Source organism: Hylobates moloch, unplaced genomic scaffold (genome assembly GCF_009828535.3).
Source record: "Hylobates moloch isolate HMO894 unplaced genomic scaffold, HMol_V3 SCAFFOLD_17, whole genome shotgun sequence".
Lineage (NCBI taxonomy): Eukaryota > Metazoa > Chordata > Mammalia > Primates > Hylobatidae > Hylobates > Hylobates moloch.
In genome coordinates this window covers 83,243,410-83,266,605 of record NW_026652292.1, presented here as the reverse complement: position 1 = coordinate 83,266,605, position 23,196 = coordinate 83,243,410, and the positions used below count along the sequence as shown (strand labels likewise).

General features: G+C 48.2%; 2 protein-coding genes across 4 annotated transcripts in view; one reads left to right on the top strand and one right to left on the bottom strand.

The window, feature by feature from the left end:
- Positions 1-13,981, bottom strand: part of GAK (cyclin G associated kinase) — a 78,764-nt gene extending 64,783 nt beyond the window's left edge. For both annotated transcript variants that reach the window (XM_032135280.2, XM_058430083.1), the window contains exon 1: positions 13,699-13,981. In XM_032135280.2, coding sequence (XP_031991171.1) covers positions 13,699-13,843 — 145 coding nt within the window. In that variant the 5' untranslated portion in view covers positions 13,844-13,981. The remainder of the gene's footprint in view (positions 1-13,698) is intronic.
- Positions 13,982-14,104: 123 nt separating this feature from the next.
- The window catches only part of TMEM175 (transmembrane protein 175), a 28,862-nt gene continuing 19,770 nt past the window's right edge, over positions 14,105-23,196 (top strand). For both annotated transcript variants that reach the window (XM_058430338.1, XM_032135285.2), the window contains exon 1: positions 14,105-14,199. The gene's annotated coding sequence lies outside the window, so the exon portion shown is untranslated. The remainder of the gene's footprint in view (positions 14,200-23,196) is intronic.

The window sequence follows — 23,196 nt, the reverse complement described above, 5'->3', positions numbered from 1 at the left end:
AAATCATATACCTAATAAAGGACTTCTATCGAGAAAATATTTTAAAAATCCAAGTAACAACGATTTTTTTTTTTCTTCTGAGACAGGGTCCTACTCTGTCACCAGGATGGAGTACAGTGGCTCTATTGCAACCCACTGCCTCGACCTCTGGGCTCAAGTGATCCTCCCACCGCAGCTTCCCAAGAAGCTGGGACTACAGGCATGCGTCCCCACACCCGGCTAATTTTTTTATTTTTTTGTAGAGACGAGGTTTCACCGAGTTGCCCAGGTGGGTCTTAAATTCCGGGGCTGAAGCCTCCTGAAGTGCTGGGACTACAGGTGTGAGCCGTCACGCCCAGAAAACAACAAAATTTTTAATGTGTAAAAGATATGAATAGACACATCACCAAAGATATACTTGTGACAAGTACACAACGTGTCCCACCACTGCCCATGAGAGAAACACAAACTTAAACCGCTAAGATAGGACTCCACACCTACCAGAATACCTAACATTTAAAAGCCGCCCAGACCAAGCGTCGCCGAGCATGTGGAGCGACCGGAATGCTTACGCACAGCTTTTGGAAATGGAAAATGGTACAATCACTCTGGAAAACATTTTGGCGATTTCTTAAAAAGGTTAACAAATCAACAATACAGCCCTGACATTACACTGCTGTGTATTTACCCAAGGAAAATGAAGGCACATGTGCATACAAAGACTTGTACACAGCAGCTTCATGTACAATAGCCTAAAAATGGAAAGAACCCAAATGCCCATCAACAGGTGAATGAACGAATTACCCACACCTGTAACACTACCTAGCAATAAAAAGGAGGAAACTGCTGTTACACGCAACAACATGAATAACACATGAAAAGGCAGTATGCCAAGTAACAGAAGCCAGGCCAAGAAAAGAGAGTATATACATACACACAGTTTGTGTACAGAAAACTCTAGAAAATGCAAATGAATCTACAGTAACAGAAGGCCAATCAGTGGTTTCCTCAGATGGGAACAGGAAAGCAGGACGAAGGGTTACCGCGGGGAGGAGGGAGACTGTGGCGTCAACGCACATGCTTGCTGCCTTGATTAGTGTGGCAGATACAGTGTGTGACACACACATACATACATGACACGTGCCGAAACATTTAAAACATGCAGCCTGTATATCTCATTTTTATCTCAACACAACTGTTAAAATAAATAATAAATAAATCTGTGAGGAAAAACACGGATGAAAGGAAGTAAATGGAAATCCATGAAATAGAAAATAGAAAACAGATGGCTCCACTGCTAAATTACATCAAACATTTAAGGAGGAAACCACAACAAGCTTATAAAGTCTTTCACTAGACAGAGGAGAAGAGTTCCCAGCCCATTTCTTGAGGTTAGCATAACACTAACCAAAGAAGGGTATAAAGACCAAATTAAGGAAAGAGATCACTCATTACCATAGACACAAAAAATCCTCAAGAAAATACTGGCAAATTGATTCCAGCGAAACATAGTAAGGATACTACGTCATGACCAGGTGGTATTCATCCCAGGAATGCAAGGTTGGTGTAACATTAACAAAATCAATCACTGTAGTAAACAACATTAGCAGAATAGGGAATACTGGATCATCAACAAAATTTAGAAATGACAACTACAAAAAACTGACATCTAATATAAGACTTAATCGTGTTTTCTTGCTAAGATCAGGAACAAGGCAAGATGTCTGCTCTCAGCACCGTTAGCCAACATTTTACTGCAGATCCTAGTTAATGCAAGAAAGCTAGGAAAATTAATAACAGGCATAAAGATCAAAAAGGAAACACTAACAAAAGACACAAAACTTCAGTTAGCTAGGAAGAATAAGCTCAAGAGATCCACTGTACCACACGGTGACTATACAGTTAGTAACGACAGATTACATTCTGAAAAATGCCCCAAAACTGACAACTATGATGCAGTACATGTGTTAACTAGCTAGATGTGGTCATTCCACGATGCATATATACTTCAAAACATCACAGTGTACATGACAAAGACATCAATTTTATCTGTCAATTAAAAAATATATTAAACATGAAAAAAAGGAGGAACTAAAACTCCTCTCATTTTCAGATGCCATGACTGGAAAGACAGAAGGCTCGAAAGGCCTCAGCGCCACATGGCCTTAGCAGGACCACAGGTCTTCTGGGTGCCTACCCAGCCTCCTCCCCTCCAGCCGCACCCCCCGCTTGGTTCCAAGCCACAACATTGACACAACTGCGCTTCCTCAAATGCAGGAGGCCCATTCCTGCCCAGGGCCTTCCCACATACCACAGGCCTGGAAGGGGCCCCCTGACCCTGGGCACCTCCTGGCTTGCTCCCTTGCGTCCCTCAGGAGCTGCTCCTCACTGCTTCTGCAATGCCTTCCCTAATGCACCTGCCCATCCCAGCCACTCTTTATGAACTTGTTCCTTCTTCCTGACACTTTCTGATATCTAACATTATATCACACACTTACTCGGATACCTGTTTACCATCTGTCTCAGCTAGACTATAAACACCATGAAGCACAAGTTTCCTCCACATTGTTTACATCTACATCCAGCAACTAAGTGGTGCCCGACTAAAAGTGTATACTAAGGGCTGGGCACGGTGGCTCACGCCTGTAATCTCAATGCTTAGGGAGGCTGAGGCAAGAGGATCACTTGAACCCAGGAGTTTGAGGCTGCAGTGAGCTATGATGAAGCCACTGTGCTCCAACCTGGATGACAGAGCAAGATCTTGTCTTAAAAAACAAAAACAGGCCAGGTGCAGTGGCTCAGGCCTGTAATCTCAGCACTTTGGGAGGCCGAGGCGGGCGGATCACAAGGTCAGGAGATCGAGACCATCCTGGCTAACACAGTGAAACCCTGTCTCTACTAAAAATACAAAAAATTAGCCCGGCGTGGTGGCGGATGCCTGTAGTCCCAGCTACTCGGCAGGCTAAGGCAGGAGAATCGCTTGAACCCGGGAGGCGGAGGCTGCAGTGAGCCGAGATCGCACCACTGCACTCCAGCCTGGGTGACAGAGCAAGACTCCATCTCAAAAAAAAAACAAAACAAAACAAAAAACCAACAACAAAAAAACACAGCGTCACTGATGTTACTTTTAACATCTTTAAGGCAGTATCACACACAGTGCAGGGAAAGCATAAGGAAGATAAGCAGGAAGGACGTGCACAAAACTCCTGGTGGTGAAAACGCCACCAGGAAGGAGGTCACAGAACTCCACAAATATTGTGACATTATTCTATCAAAATTGTGAAAAAGGTTTAGAGCCAATTTTTTTTTTTTTTTTTTTTGAGATGGAGTCTTGCTCTGTTGCTCAGGCTGGAGTGCAATGGCGCGATCTCGGCTCACTGCAACCTCCGCCTCCCGGGTTCAAGCGATTCTCCTGCCTCAGCCTCCCAAGTAGCTGGGACTACAGGTGCCCGCCACTGTGCCTGGCTAATTTTTGCATTTTTAGTAGAGACGGGGTTTCACCGTGTTGGCCAGGATGGTCTCGATCTCCTAACCTCGTGATCCCCCTGCCTCGGCCTCCCAAAGTGCTGGGATTACAGGTGTGAGCCACCATGCCCGGCCCCAGCTACTATTTTGTTAAAAGGTTAACGTTTATTCTGGATAGGAGGACACAGGTGTTTGTTATGTTACTCTATTTTTCTGCATTTTAAAATATTTCATAATTTTTAAAGACAGTAATACCTGGACTTAGTCTCAGGACTTACTACACGGCTAAATTAATCAAGGCTGTGTGGTATTGGCAGAGGCACAGATACAAAGACGACTGGAATGGAAAGAAAATCGCAGAAACAGCCACACAAATCAATCCAGGTGATTTCTTTTTCTTTTTTCTTTTCTTTTTTTTTTTTTTTTTTGAGACAGAGTCTCGCTCTGTCACCCAGGCTGGAGTGCAGTGGCACAATCACAGTTGACTGCAGCTTCCGCCTCCCAGGTTCAAGCGATTCTCTTGCCTCAGCCTCCCCGGTAGATGGGACTACAGACGTACGTCACCAAGCCCGGCTAATTTTTGCATTTCTAGTAGAGACGGGGTTTCACCATGTTGCCCAGGTTGGTCTTGAACTCCTGGCTTCAGGTGCCTTGGCCTCCCAAAGTGCCGGGATTACAGGCCTGAGCCACCGCGCCCAGCCCATCCAGATGATTACTGACAGAGGCACAGAAGCAACTCCATGGGAGATCCACAAATGGTGCCAGACAATGAGCTTCACGTAAATGTCAGCCACATACAGTAATTCACCAAAATAAACACGGACATAAATGTACAACTGTGAAGGTTTAAAACTTTCAGAAAAACACAGGAGACAAATCTTCAAGATAAAGAACTAAGAATCCTTAGCTGTGACAAGGCGTGATTCGAAAAGGAAAAATAAATCAGACTTCACAATGAAAAACTTTGGATCTGCAACAGACCCCGTTTTGTTTGTTTTTTAATTAACTGGTCTGAGTTTGCTTCCAAAAAGATCCTGTTTAGGGGACGAAAAGACAAGCTGCAGACTAGGAACAGATACTTGAAAACCCCATGTCTATGAAGGACTTAAATCTACAATAAAGAACACTCAAAACTTGGTCAAAAAGACATAATTAGGAAGTGGGCAAAAGACATGACAGACTTTTCACCCCTGAAGATATGCAGATGGCAAAGAAGCACTCCCAAGCTATTGGGAAAATACAAAGAAAAACCACAAGGAGGTATCGCTACACATGTATCACAATGAACACAGTAAAAACAACGCAGCCAAATGCTGGTGAGTATAAAGAGAAACTCACTGTTACGGACTGAACTGTGTGCCCCCAAAATGCGTCTGCGGAAGCCTGGGATGACACTATGCAGAGACGGGCCCTGAAGTACAGGACAAATAAGTTCATACGAGTGGGGCCCTAATCCAATAGGACTGGTGTCTTTATAAGATGAAGACACACCAGAGATGTCAGCATCCCCTCAGCAAAAAGGCAGCATTGGCCAGGTGTGGTGACTCAGGCCTGTGATCCCAGCACTTTTGGAGGCTGAGGCGGGCGGATCACTTGAGGTCATGAGTTTGAGACCAACCTGGGAAACATGGTGAAACCCCGTCTCTACTAAAAATACAAAAATCAGCGGAGCATGGTGGCGGGTGCCTGTAGTCCCAGCTACTCGGGACACTGAGACAGAAGAACTGCTTGAACCCAGGAGGCGGAGGTTGCAGCAAGCCGAGATTGCGCCATTGCACTCCAGCCTGGGTGACAGAGCGAGACTCCATCTCAAAAAAAAAAAAAAGGCAGCATCTGCAAACCAGCAAAAGAGGCCTCTCCTGGAATCAGCACTGACAGCATCTTGCTCTTGGCCTTCAAGCCTCCAGAACTGCGAGAGTGAATTTCTACTGCTCCCCCACTCAGTCTGGAGTATTTTGTTACGGCAGCCTAACCAGGCTGATACGCTCCTACATTGCTGGTGGGAATGTATGGCCACTCAAGAAAACAATCTGGCAGTTTTCTAACAAACTAAACACATAATTACCACACATGAACCAGCAACTGCACTCTTAAACATTTATCCCAGAAATGAAAACGTATATTCACACAAAAACCTATACGCAAGTGTCACAGCAGCTTTATCTGTAGTAGCCAAAACAGGAAACAGCCCAGATGTCCTTCCACAGGTGGCTGGCTGGGCAAGCCACGCACACTCACACAGAGGAGTCTCGCCACGGGAAACAAGCTACTGACACACAATCACCTGAAGAATTCTGCACTTCCCCTTACACAGCACCCTTCGAATGACAAAATCACAGACAGAGCAAAGACTAGAGGTTTCCAGAGGGTAAGGCAATGGCGTGGCTGTGAGAGGTGGCATGAGGGCTCCCTACGGGGATGGAGCCTTCCACTGCCTCACCTGCACCAGGGTCGGCATCCCGACCGTCACCACTGGGGAAACCAGGCAAGGGTCTAAAATATAAAAGATCTGCATCTTTTCTCACAGCCACATGGGAACCCACAATGAACTCAAAATAATAGCTTATTTAAAAATAATAGCAATGTGTAAAACATTAAAGAATGGCATGTCAGGTACCTCCAAGACCCTGTTGTATACATTTTACTGCACATACTCTGCCAATTAAGAAACAGGCACAGGCCAGGCACAGTGGCTCACACCTGCAATCCCAGCACTTTGGGAGGCCAAGGTGGGAGAATCACTTGAGCCCAGGAGTTCTGAGAACAGCCTACAGGCAACATAACAAGACTCCATCTCTACCAGAAATAAATTAAAAATTAGCCAGGCATGGTGGTGCGTGCCTGTGGTCCCAGCTACCTGGGAGGCTGAGGTGGGAGGATCGCTTGAGTCCGGGAGCTCAAGACTGCAGTGAGCCATGATCATGCCACTGCACTCCAGCCTGGGCAACAGAGCAAGACCTCATCTCAAGGGCAGGGAGTGGAGGGGCGGGGAGTGGAGGCACAGAGACATCAAATGCTCAAGCCAGGCCAGATCTCAAGGCCCAGGTTCCCTGAGGCAGCCTGGCCTGGGACAGCAGAGTGACCACAGCTAAGGCTTGCCTTCTCTTTCTCACATAAATTATATAAATATGTAAACATAAGACCTGTATCCAGAGTAAGCAGAAACTCTCCCAACTCCTGCCCAACAAAAAATGGACAAAAAGGCCAGGCGCCGTGGCTCATGCCTGTAATCCCAGCACTTTGGGAGGCCAAGGCCAGTGGGGGACCTGAGGTCAGGAGTTTGAGATCAGCCTGACCAACATAGTGAAAACCCATTTCTACTAAAACATACAAAATTAGCTGGGCATGGTGGTACATGCCTGTAATCCCAGCTAGTTCGGAGGCTGAGGCAGGAGAATTGCTTGAATCGGGAGGTAGAGCTTGCTGTGAGCCAAGATGGTGCCACTGCACTCCGGCCTGGGCAAGACTCCATCTCAAAAAAAAAAAAAAAAAAAAAAAATTGCTGAACATCCTTATCATCAGGGAAATTCCAATGAAATCACAATGAGATCGACACCACTGCACACCCACAAGAATGGATGTAATCAAAATGAGAGACCACAAGAAACGCTGGTGAGGAAGTGGAGAGCCAGGAACTCTCTACCGTGGCTGGTGGAAACGTAAAATTGTGCAGCTACTGTGGAAGGAGGTTTGGTTGTTTCATGTGAAGTTCAACCTAAATCCAACCTGTAAATCGGCAATCCTACTCCTTGGTATTTTTTACTCAAGACAAAGAAAAACACATGTCCACAAAAGGACTTGAAAAAAAATGTTCTCAGCAACTTTATTCATAACAGCGGATACGGTTTGGATCTTTATTCCTAACAGCAGATACGGTTTGGATCTGTGTTCCCATGCAAATCTCATGTTCACTTGTGACCCCCAATGTTGGAGGAGGGGCCTGGTGGGAGGTGACCAGATTATGGGGTGGAGTTCCCCTGGGCGGGGGTGGAGTTCCCGGGGGGGGGGGGGGGGGTGGGTCATGGGGGTGGAGTTCCCCCGGGGGGGCTGCTCTCAGGATAGCGGGGGGGCTGCTCTCAGGATAGTGAGATCTGATTGGGTCATGGGGGTGGAGTTCCCCCGGGGGCTGCTCTCAGGATAGTGAGATCTGATTGGGTCATGGGGATGGAGTTCCCCCCGGGGGCTGCTCTCAAGATAGTGAGAGCTGATTGGGTCATGGGGGTGGAGTTCTGCCCAGGGGCTGCTCTCAGGAGGAGGCTGCCGTGAGCTGAGATCGCACCCCTGCACTACAGCCTGGACAACAGAGCAAGACTCCATCTCAAAAAAATAAAAATAAAAAAGTAACAGGCACAGGATATGAATGCGCAATGCCAGAAGGGGAGGCTGAGCAGCAAATAAGCATTACCAAACTTGCTACTCAGAAAGGCACAAATCAAAGCTTGATACTTTTTAAACCCATCAAAATGTCCAAATAAAACAAACCCCCAGGGGACACTCTGAGGACTTGGGACACTAGAATCTGGTGCCCCCAAGCAGCCTGCAGGCCCCATGAGCAGAGCTGGGCAACCTTCCCCCACACAGCCCACCAGCGTCCGTGCAAGGGGCTGAGGACACCTCTCACCAGGATGTGTGTAGGATGCACGGGGCACGCTGGGGATGGGACAGAGCGCCAGGGGACAGTGAGGTCAGCACAGGACCACTACAGGCAGATCTGAGTATCTTTTTTAATCAACTCGGCCTCTTTTAAGAAACAGACACTTTTCTAATGTAAAATACTACATACCAACATTTTCAATACACACATAATTCACAACACTACAGAATGAATCTGTGTCCCCTCCAAAATTCCTGTGTGAAATCCTAATACCCAAGGTGATGGTGTTAGGAGGTGGGGCCTCCTTGGGGGTGACCAGGCCATGAAGGTGGAGCCCTCAGGACTGGGATTACTGCCCTAAAAATGAAGCCCCAGAGAGCACTTCCTCACCCCTTCTGCCCTGTGAGGACACAGCGAGAAGGTGCTGGACCCTCACCAGACATCAGATCTGCCAGAGCCTTGCGCCTGGACTTCCAGCCTGCAGAGCTGTGAGGAATAAACAAACGTCTGTGGTTTACAGGCCCCCAGTGTATGACGTTCTGTTACAGCAGCACGGACGGAGTGGGACACAGGGATGCGCGCCCACACAGACAACACCAGGAGTCCACGGAGTGGAGCAAGAAGAACGGGGAGCGGCCCAGCCCAACGGTCGCCTCCCCCAGTGGTGAGCCCACCCCAGGGGGGTCCTCCCCGACAGTGACCTCCCTGAACCTCTAATTTACCCCAGGGGGTCCTCCCCGACAGTGACCTCCCCGAAAGGCTAATTCACCCCAGGGGGTCCTCCCCGACAGTGACCTCCCTGTATGCCAACAGACAGAAACCACAGAAGTAACACAGGCTTGTTCCTGCCAAGGGTCAGCCGCAGCTGAGCAGGAAGTGGTGTTGGCCTGTCACTCTCCGCCCCAACAGCCTAGTATACTACCTTATATGCTCAGACATCTCCTCCAGGGCACAATGTGCAGAGCAGTGGGGGCCAGGACGGGGGCCCTAAGGACACCTCCCTGGGGCTCCCAGCCCCCACTCCACCACTCAACCTCTGGCAAGCAACTAATCTCTGCCAACGTCACTTTTCTCTTCTGCGAGATGGGAGTAATTACAGTACCCACTTTCCAGGGCTACTGTGAGGACCACACAACTCACGTAAAGCACTACGGACCGTGCTCGGCAAATACGAAGAGCCCCTAAGTGTTGCTGCAGTGGTTCTGACCGTTATTATTTCACGCTGGGAACTAGTCAAAGTGGACAAATGTTGATGATCAAGCTGTCAACTTGGAAGTGAAGGCGGTTGGTAGGAGGAGAGCCGCCAGGGGGCAGCTACTCTGCGGCAGAATCTGGGCCTCACAGGCCTGATGACCTAGAACCAACTAACCAAGCCCCAGAGACCCTGCTCACCTGCGCTCTGCACTGCCCCGCACCCCTCCCCGCTCACCTGCGCTCTGCACTGCCCCGCACCCCTCCCCGCTCACCTGTGCCCCGCACTGCCCCGCACCCCTCCCTGCTCACCTGCGCTCTGCACTGCCCCGCACCCCTCCCCGCTCACCTGCGCTCTGCACTGCCCCGCACCCCTCCCCGCTCACCTGTGCCCCGCACTGCCCCGCACCCCTCCCTGCTCACCTGCGCTCTGCACTGCCCCGCACCCCTCCCCGCTCACCTGCGCTCTGCACTGCCCCGCACCCCTCCCCGCTCACCTGCGCTCTGCACTGCCCCGCACCCCTCCCCGCTCACCTGTGCCCCGCACTGCCCCGCACCCCTCCCCGCTCACCTGCGCTCCGCACTGCCCCGCACCCCTCCCCTCTTACCGGCAGTCCGCACTGCCCCGCACCCCTCCCCGCTCACCTGCGCCCCGCACTGCCCCGCACCCCTCCCCGCTCACCTGCGCTCCGCACTGCCCCGCACCCCTCCCCTCTTATCGGCAGTCCGCACTGCCCCGCACCCCTCCCCGCTCACCTGCGCCCCGCACTACCCCGCACCCCTGCCCGCTCACCTGCGCTCCGCACTACCCCGCACCCCTGCCCGCTCACCTGCGCTCCGCACTGGCCCGCACCCCTCCCCGCTCACCTGCGCTCCGCACTGCCCCGCACCCCTCCCCGCTCACTGCAGCCTCCACCTCCCGGGTTCAAGTGATTCTCCTGCCTCAGCCTCCCGAGTAGCTGGGATTACAGGCACGCGCCACCATGCCCAGCTAGTTTTTGTATTTTTAGTAGAGACGGTGTTTTGCCACGTTGGTCAGGCTGGTTTCGAATCCTGACCTCAGGTGATCCGCCCACCTAGGTCTCCCAAAGGGCTGGGATTACAGGCGTGAGCCGTCGTGCCCGGCCGAGTCTACTTTTAAGATCAGTCTAAGGCTGGGCACATTATCTCACGCCTGTCATCCCAGCACTCTGGGAGGCCAAGGCCGGGGGGATCACATAGGCCCAGGAGGTCAAGGCTGCAGTGAGTCGTGATCGCTCCAGTGCACTCAACATGGGCGACGAGCCAGACTCTTTCCAATAAAAGAAAATGATCTCAAGTGTACCCTGCGGAGGACACGTGGGGCCAGAATGTGGCCTCCCCTGACACTGAGCCCACCTGGGAGGGTTTCTGAAACTTGCAGCCAAGAGTCTTGCCTGTACCACACAATTCTGCAACTGTCAGTCAGTACCAAATATTCCCAATGACCTCATCCAGTCCAGAACATTCTAAGTAAGTGAAGGGAGGAAGCCTCGGAAAGCCATGTCAAGGAGGAAGAAGGGTGGAGAGCCAGGACCACACACAAGCGGCCCTGGGGCTGCGAGTAGGCTGTGCCCCCCCCCCCCCCCCCATTCCTTAGGCCACAGCTTGACCGCCAAAGCCCCTGAGCAGGCCCAGCCACTCAGCTAACACTGCGCATGGCACACAAGGGCTGCTGGCTGGCTCAAATTACATGTAACACCCAACCAAACGCACGAGGCGAGTTACGCTTAAACCATACGACGGCTGTGCGGCATCGTTTTCATTTTCTGCCTCAATTTACCTCATTAGCAGTCACCCCAAGTTCAAGTCAGCCACACAGGGAAGGTGGATTTCCCTGCAGTCAGGGTACCGCAGGCTCCATTTCAGAAGCAATGGCACGCAGAACCCAAAACAAAGAACATACAGCATACACCTGCCCTGGGCATCTCTGACAGGTTGGTACTCCTGATAATCTGCCTTTTAAAAAAGTGAAGGCTAGCTAGGTGCAGCGGCACATGCCTGTAATCCCAGCTACTTGGGAGGCCGAGGCAGGAAGATCCAGAGCCCAGTTCAAATCCATGCTGAGTAACAGCAAGACCTCATCTCTTAAATTTAAAAAAAAAAAAAAAAAAAAGGAAGATGACAGAACAAATTTGAAGAAATTAAAACCTATCTGGTTCCACAGTTCTACCTAAAAACCCATTCACACCACAAGTCCAAATTCCTACAAGCTATGAAAACCATTTTTTCCTAACTCACTTGACAGCAAATCCTGGTCTACCATAACCTCATTTGGGATAAAACCTGACATGAACTGATATGGGGTTAATTACAGACTTTAATTATCCCACAGTGAGAATATTTATTCACTTAATTACAGAAATATTAATGTATTCAATTACAGAATACTTTCCCAAGTCCTCTGGGAGTATCCCATGATATACAGGTTATATGCTGCAATGATCATTCTGAAACCTGAAAAATTCTGGAACTGTAAACATCTGTACTCAAGGGTTCAGATTACTGGCCATCGCCATGTTTACACAAGACAGCCTGAACTCCCATAGCCTATGTTCTAAGGTTGCTGTCCAGACAAAACTTATTTAAGTTTATATAAAATACTTAATTCAGCTTTCACACCCTGTTTCAGTTCAAAGAGGCTTCAAAGTACTTAGGAGGCTGCAGGCCACCTATTAAGTTTACAAGGAGGCAATCTACAGCTCCTAACTGCATTGGTTATTTTTATCTCCTGACTCGCCTAGATAGCAAAGGGAAACAAGTTCTTTTGCACAACCTCAGCAGCCGCCCACATTTCCTTGTTCTTCTTCCTGGGTGCTAAGTGACCCACAAGCTTCTTTCTTTATACGAATCTTCCTCTCTGGGCCCCAGTGAGGGTGCATTCTCCATCCCTCCCACCCTGATCCGTGCCATCTTCTGCTTGGCCCCTTCCCGAAGCTCTCACTGACTGTACCACCCCCAAGGATCTGTCCCTCTGCTGCCTCTGTCTCTCCACCCCTTGAGCACAGGTCTGAAGTTCCGGAAACCAAGTCCTGTCCACTATGAACTTCTTAAAGAATGAAGATAACCACTTAGTATTTTCAAAATAAATGAGGTGATCTGAGAGAAATCTGTCTTCTAACAGATGTGAAAGGATATCACACTTCAGCCCCTACCTCTGAAAGAAGAGCTTAGGGCTTTCTGACCAAATCGTACCCAAAATCTGTTTGGTTTTGACCACTATAGAGACAAAGTGTGTGATAATGCTACAGTCAAAAGCTCTCCGCAGGCCTTCTGTGATAATCAGAATTCTAGGATAGTTTCCTGTCTGGTCACAGGGCAGGCACCTGGACAGGCTAACCCTCCAGCCCTGGGAGGTACCAGGGAGCTGGTGAGGGTTAGGGCTTTTGTGTTGCTTCACTCCCTCTCCCTGTGCCAATACAGCAAAATAGAGTTACGCTTCCGCACCGAAGTCAACTGTGTTTAGCCAATAAACTTCACAGCCAGTGAAATGTGACACACCTCCAGGCACCACTGGACAAAAAATGTAAGGAAAATTCACAAGAGAGAATGGGACCCACTGACACTGGTGATCGATTCCGTGTGAACGGAGAGGACATCCAGGGAGCTAGAAATGGCATGCAGAGACAAAACTGACTCAAGACTGACTCAAGAGGACTTAAGCCGAGTGACCTGTCCACTCTGCAAGTTCTATATAGGTCACAACTACTGGCTCTGCTTCCTGTACTACACACGGAATCACACGAGTAGATGTTCACCGGGAAGAGAAACACTGAGGTGTTAAAAGACGAACGGGGATCACGAGACACAGCCCAGTCTACCCTCGGCCAACCCCCCCCACCCCCCAGGCTACGACCGCAACTACCTGCAACACGTGTGCACCCACCAACTCTCAAGTTCCCTGGACTGCAGAAGAACCAGCCCTAACCTCCAAAGTCCAGTCCTGTCCCTGCCTGCTCAATAACCCCAGATGCAAAAGGCCAAGGCTTAAACCCACCTCCTGCACCGCTCACCTCCTGACTCCAGATGTCGGCCTTCTAGGCACCCTCCCTCAGCCTCCGCTGTGGGCCCCCACCCAAGCTCCCTGCCTGCCACCATCCCCCACCTCACCGTAACATCTTCCCCCACCCACCCTGAGTGGGTTCCCCAAGCTCCAGGCCTTGCTCCAACTTGACCCTACTCCCACGACAAGAAAGTACCCCGACCCGGCCCCAGCCTCGCCCTCCGCAATCACCGCCAGCAGGCACTGACCTATGCCCGCGCTGTGACCTTCGCCTGGCCCTGACCCACGCCCTCGGCAGACACCCTCCCCTGGCCGACCCTGACCCACGATCCCGCTGGGACCCTCCCCAGCCCTAACCCACGCCCTCCCACTCCGGGCTGACGCTGCCCCCAGCGTCCCGGAGACAACGCTCCGTGGCCGCACTCGCGCTGCCGTCCCGGGGCCTCACCTTCGGCCAGGACCCGCCGCACCCGCAGCCGCAGGTCGCCCAGTTCCACCGTCTGCCCCACGAAGTCACTCTGGTCGCGGCCGGAAGCACCGCCCAGGGAGCCTGGACCCGCCAAGAAGTCGAGCGCCGACTGCAGCAGCGACATGGCGGTGGCTGCGCCGCACCCCGCGGCAGCCGGAGTGGTCGGGCTCGGGCTCCCGCTCCCTCGCCGTCCGGGTCAGCTCAGCAACAGCCGGCCCCAAAGTGCACCATCTTCCGCCCCGCCGCCGTGACGTAGGCGCGCGTGAGGACGCGTCGCGTCAGGCGGCGTCGCGGCCCAGCCCCGTCCCCTCCGCCGCGGCCTCACTTCCTGGCTGCGCGCGCAGGCGCGGAGGTCTGACGGAACAGCGCATGCGTGCGCGGCGTCGCCGGGCTTGTGATGAACTTCCGGTTGTCAAGCTGTCTGCCGGGCTGACTCAAGCGGAGGCGCGCGGAACAGTCGCCGCGGCGATTCCCGCCCAGGTAGTTCAGCGCCCCAGCCCAGCTCCCGGTACCGTTACCCACATGGTCTGTTTTGTGGGAGGCTCCTTCTCAGGTGTCTCCGGTTTAAGCGCTTCGCCATCCTCTGGGTGGAGTCAGCCTCCCGTTTGCTGTTAGCGCCGCGTTTGCGAATGGGTTCGCGAATTTTTCTCTCAGTTGGCTACGGAGCAAGGAGTTAGCGTGCGTTAAGCTTTCAATAAATACTTGGTTTTTGTCTCTTGGAGGTCAGAGTTTCCTGTGACGCTTAGTAAGGTTGGCAGCCCCCTCCCAGCAGCCAGGCAGGCAGTTTGCAGGGGAAACGCTGCTGCATTGCCCTGTCTTCCGAGCAGAGGGCCAGGGTCCGGGTTGGGGCAGTGATCAGTGGTGGGAGCCGTGGGCTAGAAAAACCTTCGTCCTGGGCAACCAGAACACTGCAGAGACTGCCCTGTGACCCTCAAGGTTGGTTCGCACCCTGACATTTTCCAAGGCAAAAGCAAGTCCTCATGAACCGCTTGGAAGTGTTCATAATGCCCAACCATTTGGAGATGAAAAGGTGACTTTCCTTCTAGGATAATGAGGAAATGGCTCGCAGACAATGCATTTTTAGTTTTTGGCCCATACAGTATTTGGGGGTTGGGAGTGGGCAGCAGGAGGTGAATTCGTTGCTATCACTTAAAGACTGATGCCAGGCGCGGTGGCTTACACCTGTAATCCCAGTACTTTGGGAGGCCGAGGCAGGCGGATCACCTGAGGTCAGGAGTTCCAGACCAGCCTGGTCAACATGGTGAAACCCCGTCTCTACTAAAAATACAAACATTAGCTGAGCGTGGTGGCGGGTGCCTGTAATCCCAGCTACTTGGGAGGCTGAGGCAGGAGAATCGCTTGAACCCGGGAGGCGGGCGCCACTGTACTCTAGCCTGAGACTCCGCCTCAAAAAATAAATAATAATAATAATAATAATAATTGAAAGGCCTAAATGTTAAAAACCAAGTTTTCCAGCTTCTGTTGAAAAATCAAACCTGTCATTATTGGACACCAAATGATGTGTGTTACCAATTACCTAGAGCGGTCCCTTGAGGTAAGGCACAGTCATTTGCCTGACCAGATGGGCTCATGTATGTTACCTGCCTGGTTCCTATAGTCATTTGAGGTTGCAACCCTTTCAATAGAGTTATTTGTTCTCCAACTCAAAAATGGATTCTAAAGCTCAAATCAGCATCTTAGCCGTCCCAGAAGCTAACTAACATCTGTTATCTTTATCATTAAAAGATAATAGGCTCAGCTCGTTGGAACACTTATCTATTTTATGGAATGAAGTATTGCATGAAGCCAAATGAGATCTTTAAAAATATATACAACAAAAATTACAGTAGCAATAGCTTAGTTTATGCACTGATTTATTGCTTACAACACCCTTTTCTGTAATGGTTCATTGTGGTGAAAACATCTTTGTGAAGAAAGCACAGTATAATTAACCCCCTTTATTGTGGGATGAGAAAATATGCTCAACAATGCCATTATTCGGCCAGGGCCAACAAATGATACAACTAAAATTCAACGCAAGTCATGGCTTTTCCAGCCAGTGCATTTGTCTGGTCGACTGTGGAATAGAAGGATTGAGAGCTCAGGAAAGAATCCCTGCTAGAGACAGATATCTGGGCATCCTCAGCATAGAGGTGGCAGTTGGCTCTAGGAGCTGAAGAGAGGACCAACAGAGATGGTGTACTAGACTTAAAGAGGTTAGAATCTTCAGAGAGCAGACAGTTTGTGGAGAAAGAGCAGCCAGTGAAGGAGGAAGAAAACGAAGAGAGTGTTGTCACAGAGCCAAGGAACAAGGATGTTCAGGGCAGAGAGTGCAGCTAAGAGTGTCGAATGCCACTTAAAAGTCAAGTAGAAAAAGAAATGGAAGATACGTGTTGGATTTATTCACAAGGGATCATTGGTGACCTCACCAAGAACAGCTTCATTGGAGTAATGAGGTGGAAGCTACATATTACCATAGTAGAGGGATGAAGAGATGATGAGGTAGAGATGGCAAGTGGAGATAACTCAAAATGTTTGTCTGTGGAGGAGAATATGAACAACTTCAGGCCAACAAATTCAGCATCCTTAGCTCCAGGGAGCTAGAATGATGATGTAGTATTGAGATGTTTTAAGATGAGAGATTCTTGAGTAGCCTAAAGCTGATGGAAGGGAGAGAAGGTTTGCTGGTACAGAAAAAAGAGGAATAATAAGATAATTCTATCTTAATGAGATATCTTCTATCTCTTAGAACATAGGAGGGGAATGACATCCAGAGCATAGGTAGAGATATTTGCTTTGGACATAGGAAAAACACTCAGGAAGAAAAATGCGCTGCAGTTGCAGGTGACCTTATGTATTTATTGGAATGAAGGTGAAGGAATTCTCTAATGGCTTCTGTTTTCATTGTGAATGAGGAAAGAAAAACATCAACTGAAAGTGAGAGGGGAAGTAGGAAACCCAAGATTTAAGCAGTGTCAAAAAGATCTAAAATAGCTGTTATGAAAAACCTAGCGAATAACTCACTGGAAAGCACGAGAGCATTTAAGCACTCATTTGGAGGCCATGAACTTATACTGGCATGACCTGAGATCAGCTGGACATTTCTAAACCTTGTAATCACTTTGGAAACCAGAGTCAGACTACTTATGAATATTTCTGGAGCACCTTTATTTATTGGCATTGAAGTAGATGCTATAGTAACACCATCTTAACCCAAATATCTATCTCCATATCTCATCTGAACTCTCAGATGTTTGTTCTTAGATACCACTACATGTATAAACATGTATATATATCCAAAACTGAAGTTATGGTCTTAATCCCTATAACTGATTTCCTAAATTTCATAGCAAAGAGTATTACAAGAGATTAAGAGGATCATTTTGTAATGATGAAGGGGTGAATTCATTGAAAAGACTTGATAATCCTAAACATTTATGCACCTAATAACAAAGCTCTAAAATACACAAAGCATAAACGAATAGCTGCAAGGAGAGAGAAAAATCACAGTTGTAGTTGGAGAATATTCTTCCTCAATAAACGATAGGATAGATACCCAGAAAATCACTGAGGGTATAGGAGACTTGAACATGACTGTCAGCCAACTTGACCTAATGAACGTTTATGGAACACTCCCCACAATAACAGCAGAATACACAATTTTTCAAGTGCATTAAAACATTAAGCCTGATCATATTCTGTTCTATTAAACAGGTATGTTATCTGACCAGAATGATATTGAATATTAAAGTAGAAATCAGTAACAGATTGGAAAATCCTTTCAATATTTGGAAACTGAATAACTCACTTTCGTTTTTTGCATATTTTTTCAACTCACTTTTAAATAACTCGTGGGTCAAAGAAGAAATCAAAAAGGAAATTAGAAAGTAGTTTGAACAGAATAAAAATGAAAATGCAGCATTTAAAACTGGTGGGAGGGCCAGGCGCGGTGGCTCACGCCTGTAATCCCAGCACTTTGGGAGGCCGAGGTGGGCGGATCACGAGGTCAGGAGATCGAGACCATCCTGGCTAACACGGTGAAACCCCGTCTCCACTAAAAATACAAAAAATTCTCCGGTCGTGGTGGTGGGTGCCTGTAGTCCCAGCTACCCCGGAGCCTGAGGCGGGAGAATGGCGTGAGCCCAGGAGGCGGAGCTTGCAGTGAGCGGAGATTGCGCCACTGCACTCCAGCCTGGGTGAAAGAGCGAGACTCCGTCTCAAAAAAAAAAAAACAAAAAAACTGGTGGGATGCAGCTAAAACAGTATTAAAAGTTAAGTCTCAAATCAGTGACCTCAGCAGTCACCTTAAGAAACTAGAAAAGTTGGCTGGGCACGGTGGCTCACTTTGGCAGGCCGAGGTGGGCAGATCACTTGAGGTTGGAAGTTCAAGACCACCCTGGCCAACATGGTGAAACCCCATCCCTACTAAAAATACAAGAATTAGCTGGGTGTGGCAGTGCATGCCTGTAGTTCCGGCTACTTGGGAGCCTGAGGCAAGAGAATCGCTTGAACCCAGGAGGTGGAGATTGCAGTAAGCTGAGACTCTGTCACAAAAAAAAAAAAAAAAGAAACTAGAAAAGTAAGAGGAAATGAAACTCAAAGTGAATATAAGAAGGCAGATAATAAGTATCAGAGTGGAATTCAAAAAAATAGATAACAAAAGCAATAGAGAAAATCAGGGAAACCAAAAGCTGATTCTTTGAGATTAATAAAACTGAAAAATCTCTGGCCAGATTGAACAAGAAAAAGGCAAGACACAAATTACCAATATCAGGAATGAGAGATGACATCACTACCGAAAGGATAATCAGGGACTATTATTAAGGACTTTAGGCCAACAAATTCAGCAGCTTACACTAAACGAACAAATTCCTGGAAAGCACAAACCACTTAAGCTCATTTAAGAAGAAATTGTGTTGGGCCGGGCACGGTGGCTCACGCCTGTAATCCCAGCACTTTGGGAGGTCAAGGCAGGTGGATCACAAGGTCAGGAGATCAAGACCATCCTGGCCAACATGGTGAAACCCCATCTCTACTAAAAAAAATACAAAAATTAGCTGCGCATGGTGGCGTGTGCCTGAAATCCCAGCTACTTGGGAGGCTGAGGCAGGAGAATCACTTGAACCAGAGAATCGGAGGTTGCAGTGAGCTGAGATTGAGCCACGGCACTCCAGTCTGGCGACAGAGTAGGACTCTCTCAAAAAAAAAAAAAACAGAGAGAAATTGTGTTGTATGAAAGGATGAAAGAGGCCCTGACATGCATACAGTTAAGGCATTGCAACATACTTTGTGTTATCTAACCATCTTTTTTTTTTTGAGGGGATGGATACCCCATTCTTCATGATATGATTATTACACATTGCATGCTTGTATCAGAACATGTACCCCATGAATATATACACCTACTATATACCTGTAAAAATTAAAAATGTAAGTGTTTTTTAAGAAGAAGGAAATAGATAACCTAAATAGCTCTATGTCTATTAAAGCATTAAATTTATAGTTGACAAATCTTCCCTTAAAGAAGACTCCAGACTTGGCTGGGCACAGTAGCTCATTCCTGTAATCCCAGCACTTTGGGAGGCCGAGGCAGGTGGATCACCTGAGGTCAGGAGTTCAAGACCAGCCTGGCCAACATGGTGAAACCTCATTTCTACTCAGAATACAAAAATTACCCAGCATGGTGGTAGGTGCCTGTAATCCCAGCTACTTGGGAGGCTGAGGCAGGAGAATCACTAGGACCCAGGAGGTAGAGGTTGCAGTATGCGGAGACTGTGCCATTGCACTCCAACCTGGACAACAAGAGTGAAACTCGATCTCAAAAAAAGAAGACTCCAAACTTAAATAGCTTCACTGGGAATTCAGAAAGTTGAAGGAAGGAATTATTTCCCACCTCATAATTCCTAACAGCATTATTCTGATACCAGAATTCCACAAAGACATTACTAGAAAACTACAGGATAATACCTCTTGTGAACATAGACACGAAAGTGCATTTAAAACGTTGTTTAGCAAATTGAATCCAACAATATATACAGAAAGGATAGTACACCATGACCGAGTGGGATATCCCAAGAGGGCAAAGTTGGCTTAGTGTTTGAAAGTTTATCAATGTAATTCACACTCTTGAGAGTGAAGAAACAAAATGAATCATCTCAATAGATACAGAGAAGCATTTGACAGAATCCAACATCCATTACTGATTTTAAAAAAAAAAACTCAGCAAACTAGGAGTAAAATGAAACTTCCTCAGTATAGTAAGGGCATCTGTGAAAAACCTGTAGCTAGCATCATATGAAATAATAAAAGCCTGAATGTTTTCCCCCTAAGGCCAGGAACAAGCCAAGGCTGTCTGTCTGATCTCACCACTTCTGTTCAGCATTATATTGGAAATTCTAGCCAACGTGATGAGGCCAGAAAAAGAGGGCCGGGGCCAGGCACAGTGGCTCACATCTGGAATCCCAGCACTTTAGGAGGCCGAGGTGGGTGGATCACCTGAGGTCAGGAGTTTGAGACCACCCTGGCCAACACGGTGAAACCCCATCTCTACTAAAAATACAAAAATTAGCTGGGCGTGGTGGCGGGTGCCTGTAATCCCAGCTACTCAGGAGGCTGAGGCAGGAGAATCACTTGAACCTGGGAAGTGGAGGTTGCAGTGAGCTGAGATCACACCACTGCACTCCACCCTGGACAACAGAGTGAGACTTGGTCTCCAAAAAAAAGAAAAAAAAATCAGAATCTATAAAAAGAGCTACTCGTGAGTTTAGCAGGGTTGCAGGATACAAAATAAATGTGCAAAAATCAATTCTATTTCTACATACTAGCAATAAATATTGGAAGTTGAAATTAGAAACAGTTACAATAGCATCAAAAAGTCTGAAATACTTGGGATAACTGTGAAAAAAGATGTGCAAGACTTATGTGCTGAAAACTACAAAAATTTGCTGAGAGAAATTAAAGCCCATAATAAATGGAGAGATATGCCATATTCATAAACTGGGAGATTCAACAGTGCAGTTCTCAAATTGACCTGTAGATTCAATGTAAACCAGTCAAATTCCCAGCAGACTATGAGAATTTAACCCATAGATTCTAAAATTTACTTGGCTCTGCAAAGGAGCTAGAATAGTCAATACAAGATTGAACAAGGACAAGACAAAATTGTGTGATTTACATGACCTAATTTAAACACCTAAAGCCACAGTATCAAAACTGTGGTGGCTGGGTGTAGAGGTACGTGCCTGTAGTCACAGCAACTCAGCAGGTTATAGCGGGAGGATCCCTTGAGCCTGGGAGTTTGAATCTAGCCTGGACAACGGTGTGGAGTTGATATAAAGATAACTAAGTAGGTAAATAGAAGAGTCCAGAAATTTGCCCACAGGTATCTATGGTGAATTGATTTTTTATAAGGTGCAAAAGTAGTTCATTGGAGAAAGAATAATTGTTTCAACAAATGATGCTGGAAAAATTGGATATTCATGTGTTTAGGAAAAGGAACCTTGGGCCGGGTGCAGTGGCTCACACCGGTAATCCCAGCACTTTGGGAGGCTGAGGCGGGCAGATCACTTGAGGTCAGGAGTTCGAGACCAGCCTGACCAACATGGTGAAACCCCATCTCTACTAAAAATACAAAAATTAGCTGAGCGCAGTGGCTCCCGCCTGTAATCCCAGCATTTTGGGAGACCGAGGTGGGTGGATCACGAGATCAGGAGTTCAAGATCAGCCTGACCAACATGGTGAAACCCCGTCTTTACTAAAAATACAAAAATTAGCTGGGCGTGGTGTCATGTGCCTGTAATCCCAGCTACTCGGGAGGCTAAGGCAGGAGAATCGCTTGAACCCAGGAGTTGGAGCTTGCAGTGAGCCGAGATTGTGCCACTGCACTCCAGCCTGGGTGACAGAGTGAGACTCCGTCTCAAAATAATAATAATAATAATAGGAGAAAGGGGAAGGGGGGATGTGAAGGTGTATAAAAGAATTCTGGGCCGGGTGCGGTGGCTCACGCCTGTAATCCCAACACTTTGGGAGGCCGAGGTGGGCAGATCACGAGGTCAGGAGTTCAAGACCATCCTGGCCAACGTGGTGAAACCCCATCTCTGCAAAAAGTACAAAAATTAGCTGGGCGTTATGGCAGGCACCTGTAATCCCAGCTACTCGGGAGGCTGACACAGGAGAATCGTTTGAACTCGGGAGGCAGAGGTTGCAGTGAGCCAAGATCGTGCCATTGCACTCCAGCCTGGGTAGCAAGAGTGAAACTCTGTGTCAAAAAAAAACCCAAAAAACAAAAAAGCTCTGTACTTTTTGCTCAATTTTTCTTTTTCTTTTCTTTTTTTTTTTTTTTTTTTCTTGAAATGGAGTCTCTCGGGCCGGGCGCGGTGGCTCACGCTTGTAATCCCAGCACTTTGGGAGGCCGAGGCGGGCGGATCACGAGGTCAGGAGATCGAGACCACGGTGAAACCCCGTCTCTACTAAAAAATACAAAAAATTAGCCGGGCGTGGTGGCGGGCGCCTGTAGTTCCAGCTACTCGGAGAGGCTGAGGCAGGAGAATGGCATGAACCCGGGAGGCGGAGCTTGCAGTGAGCCGAGATCGCGCCACTGCACTCCAGCCTGGGTGACAGAGTGAGACTCTGACTCAAAAAAAAAAAAAAAAAAAGAAATGGAGTCTCTCTCTGTCACTCAGGCTGCAGTGCAGTGGTGTAATCTCAGCTCACGGCAGCATCTGCCTCCCTGGTTCAAGCAATACTCCTGCCTCAAACTCCTGAGTAGCTGTGATTACAGACGCGTACCACACCCAGCTAATTTTTGTATTTTTAGTAGAGGTGGGGTTTCATGTTGGCCAGACTGGTCTTGAACTCCTGACGTCAGGTGATCCACCCACCTTGGCCTCCCAAAGTACTGGGATTACAGGAGTGAGCCACCGTGCCTGGCCTCTGCTAGGTTTTTCTATAAACCTAAAACGGCTTAAAGAAAAAATCCATTTTGGCCAGGCGTGGTGGCTCATGCCTATAATCCCAGCTACTTGGGAGGCCAAGGCAGGAGAATTGCTTGAGCCCAGCCTGGGCCACATAGACCCCGTGTCTTTATAAAAAAAGAAAAAAAAAGAATATTTTGTCAAACCCAATGTCATGAAATGAGTTTCTCCAGCATCATCTTCTAAGAGTTTTATAAACTCGTACATTTACATCATTGATCCATTTCGAGTTAATTTTTGTATATGTATTAGGTTGAGTCCAAATTCATTCTTTTTTTTTTTTTTTTTTTTGAGATAGAGTCTTGCTCTATCGCCAGGCTGGAGTGCAGTGGTGCGATACCGGCTCACTGCAAGCTCCACCTCCCGGGTTCAAGCGATTCTCCTGCCTCAGCCTCCCGAGTAGCTGGGACCACAGGCACGCGCAACCACGCTCAGCTAATTTTTGTATTTTTAGTAGAGACAAGGTTTCACCATGTTGGCCAGGATGGTCTCGATCTCCTGACCT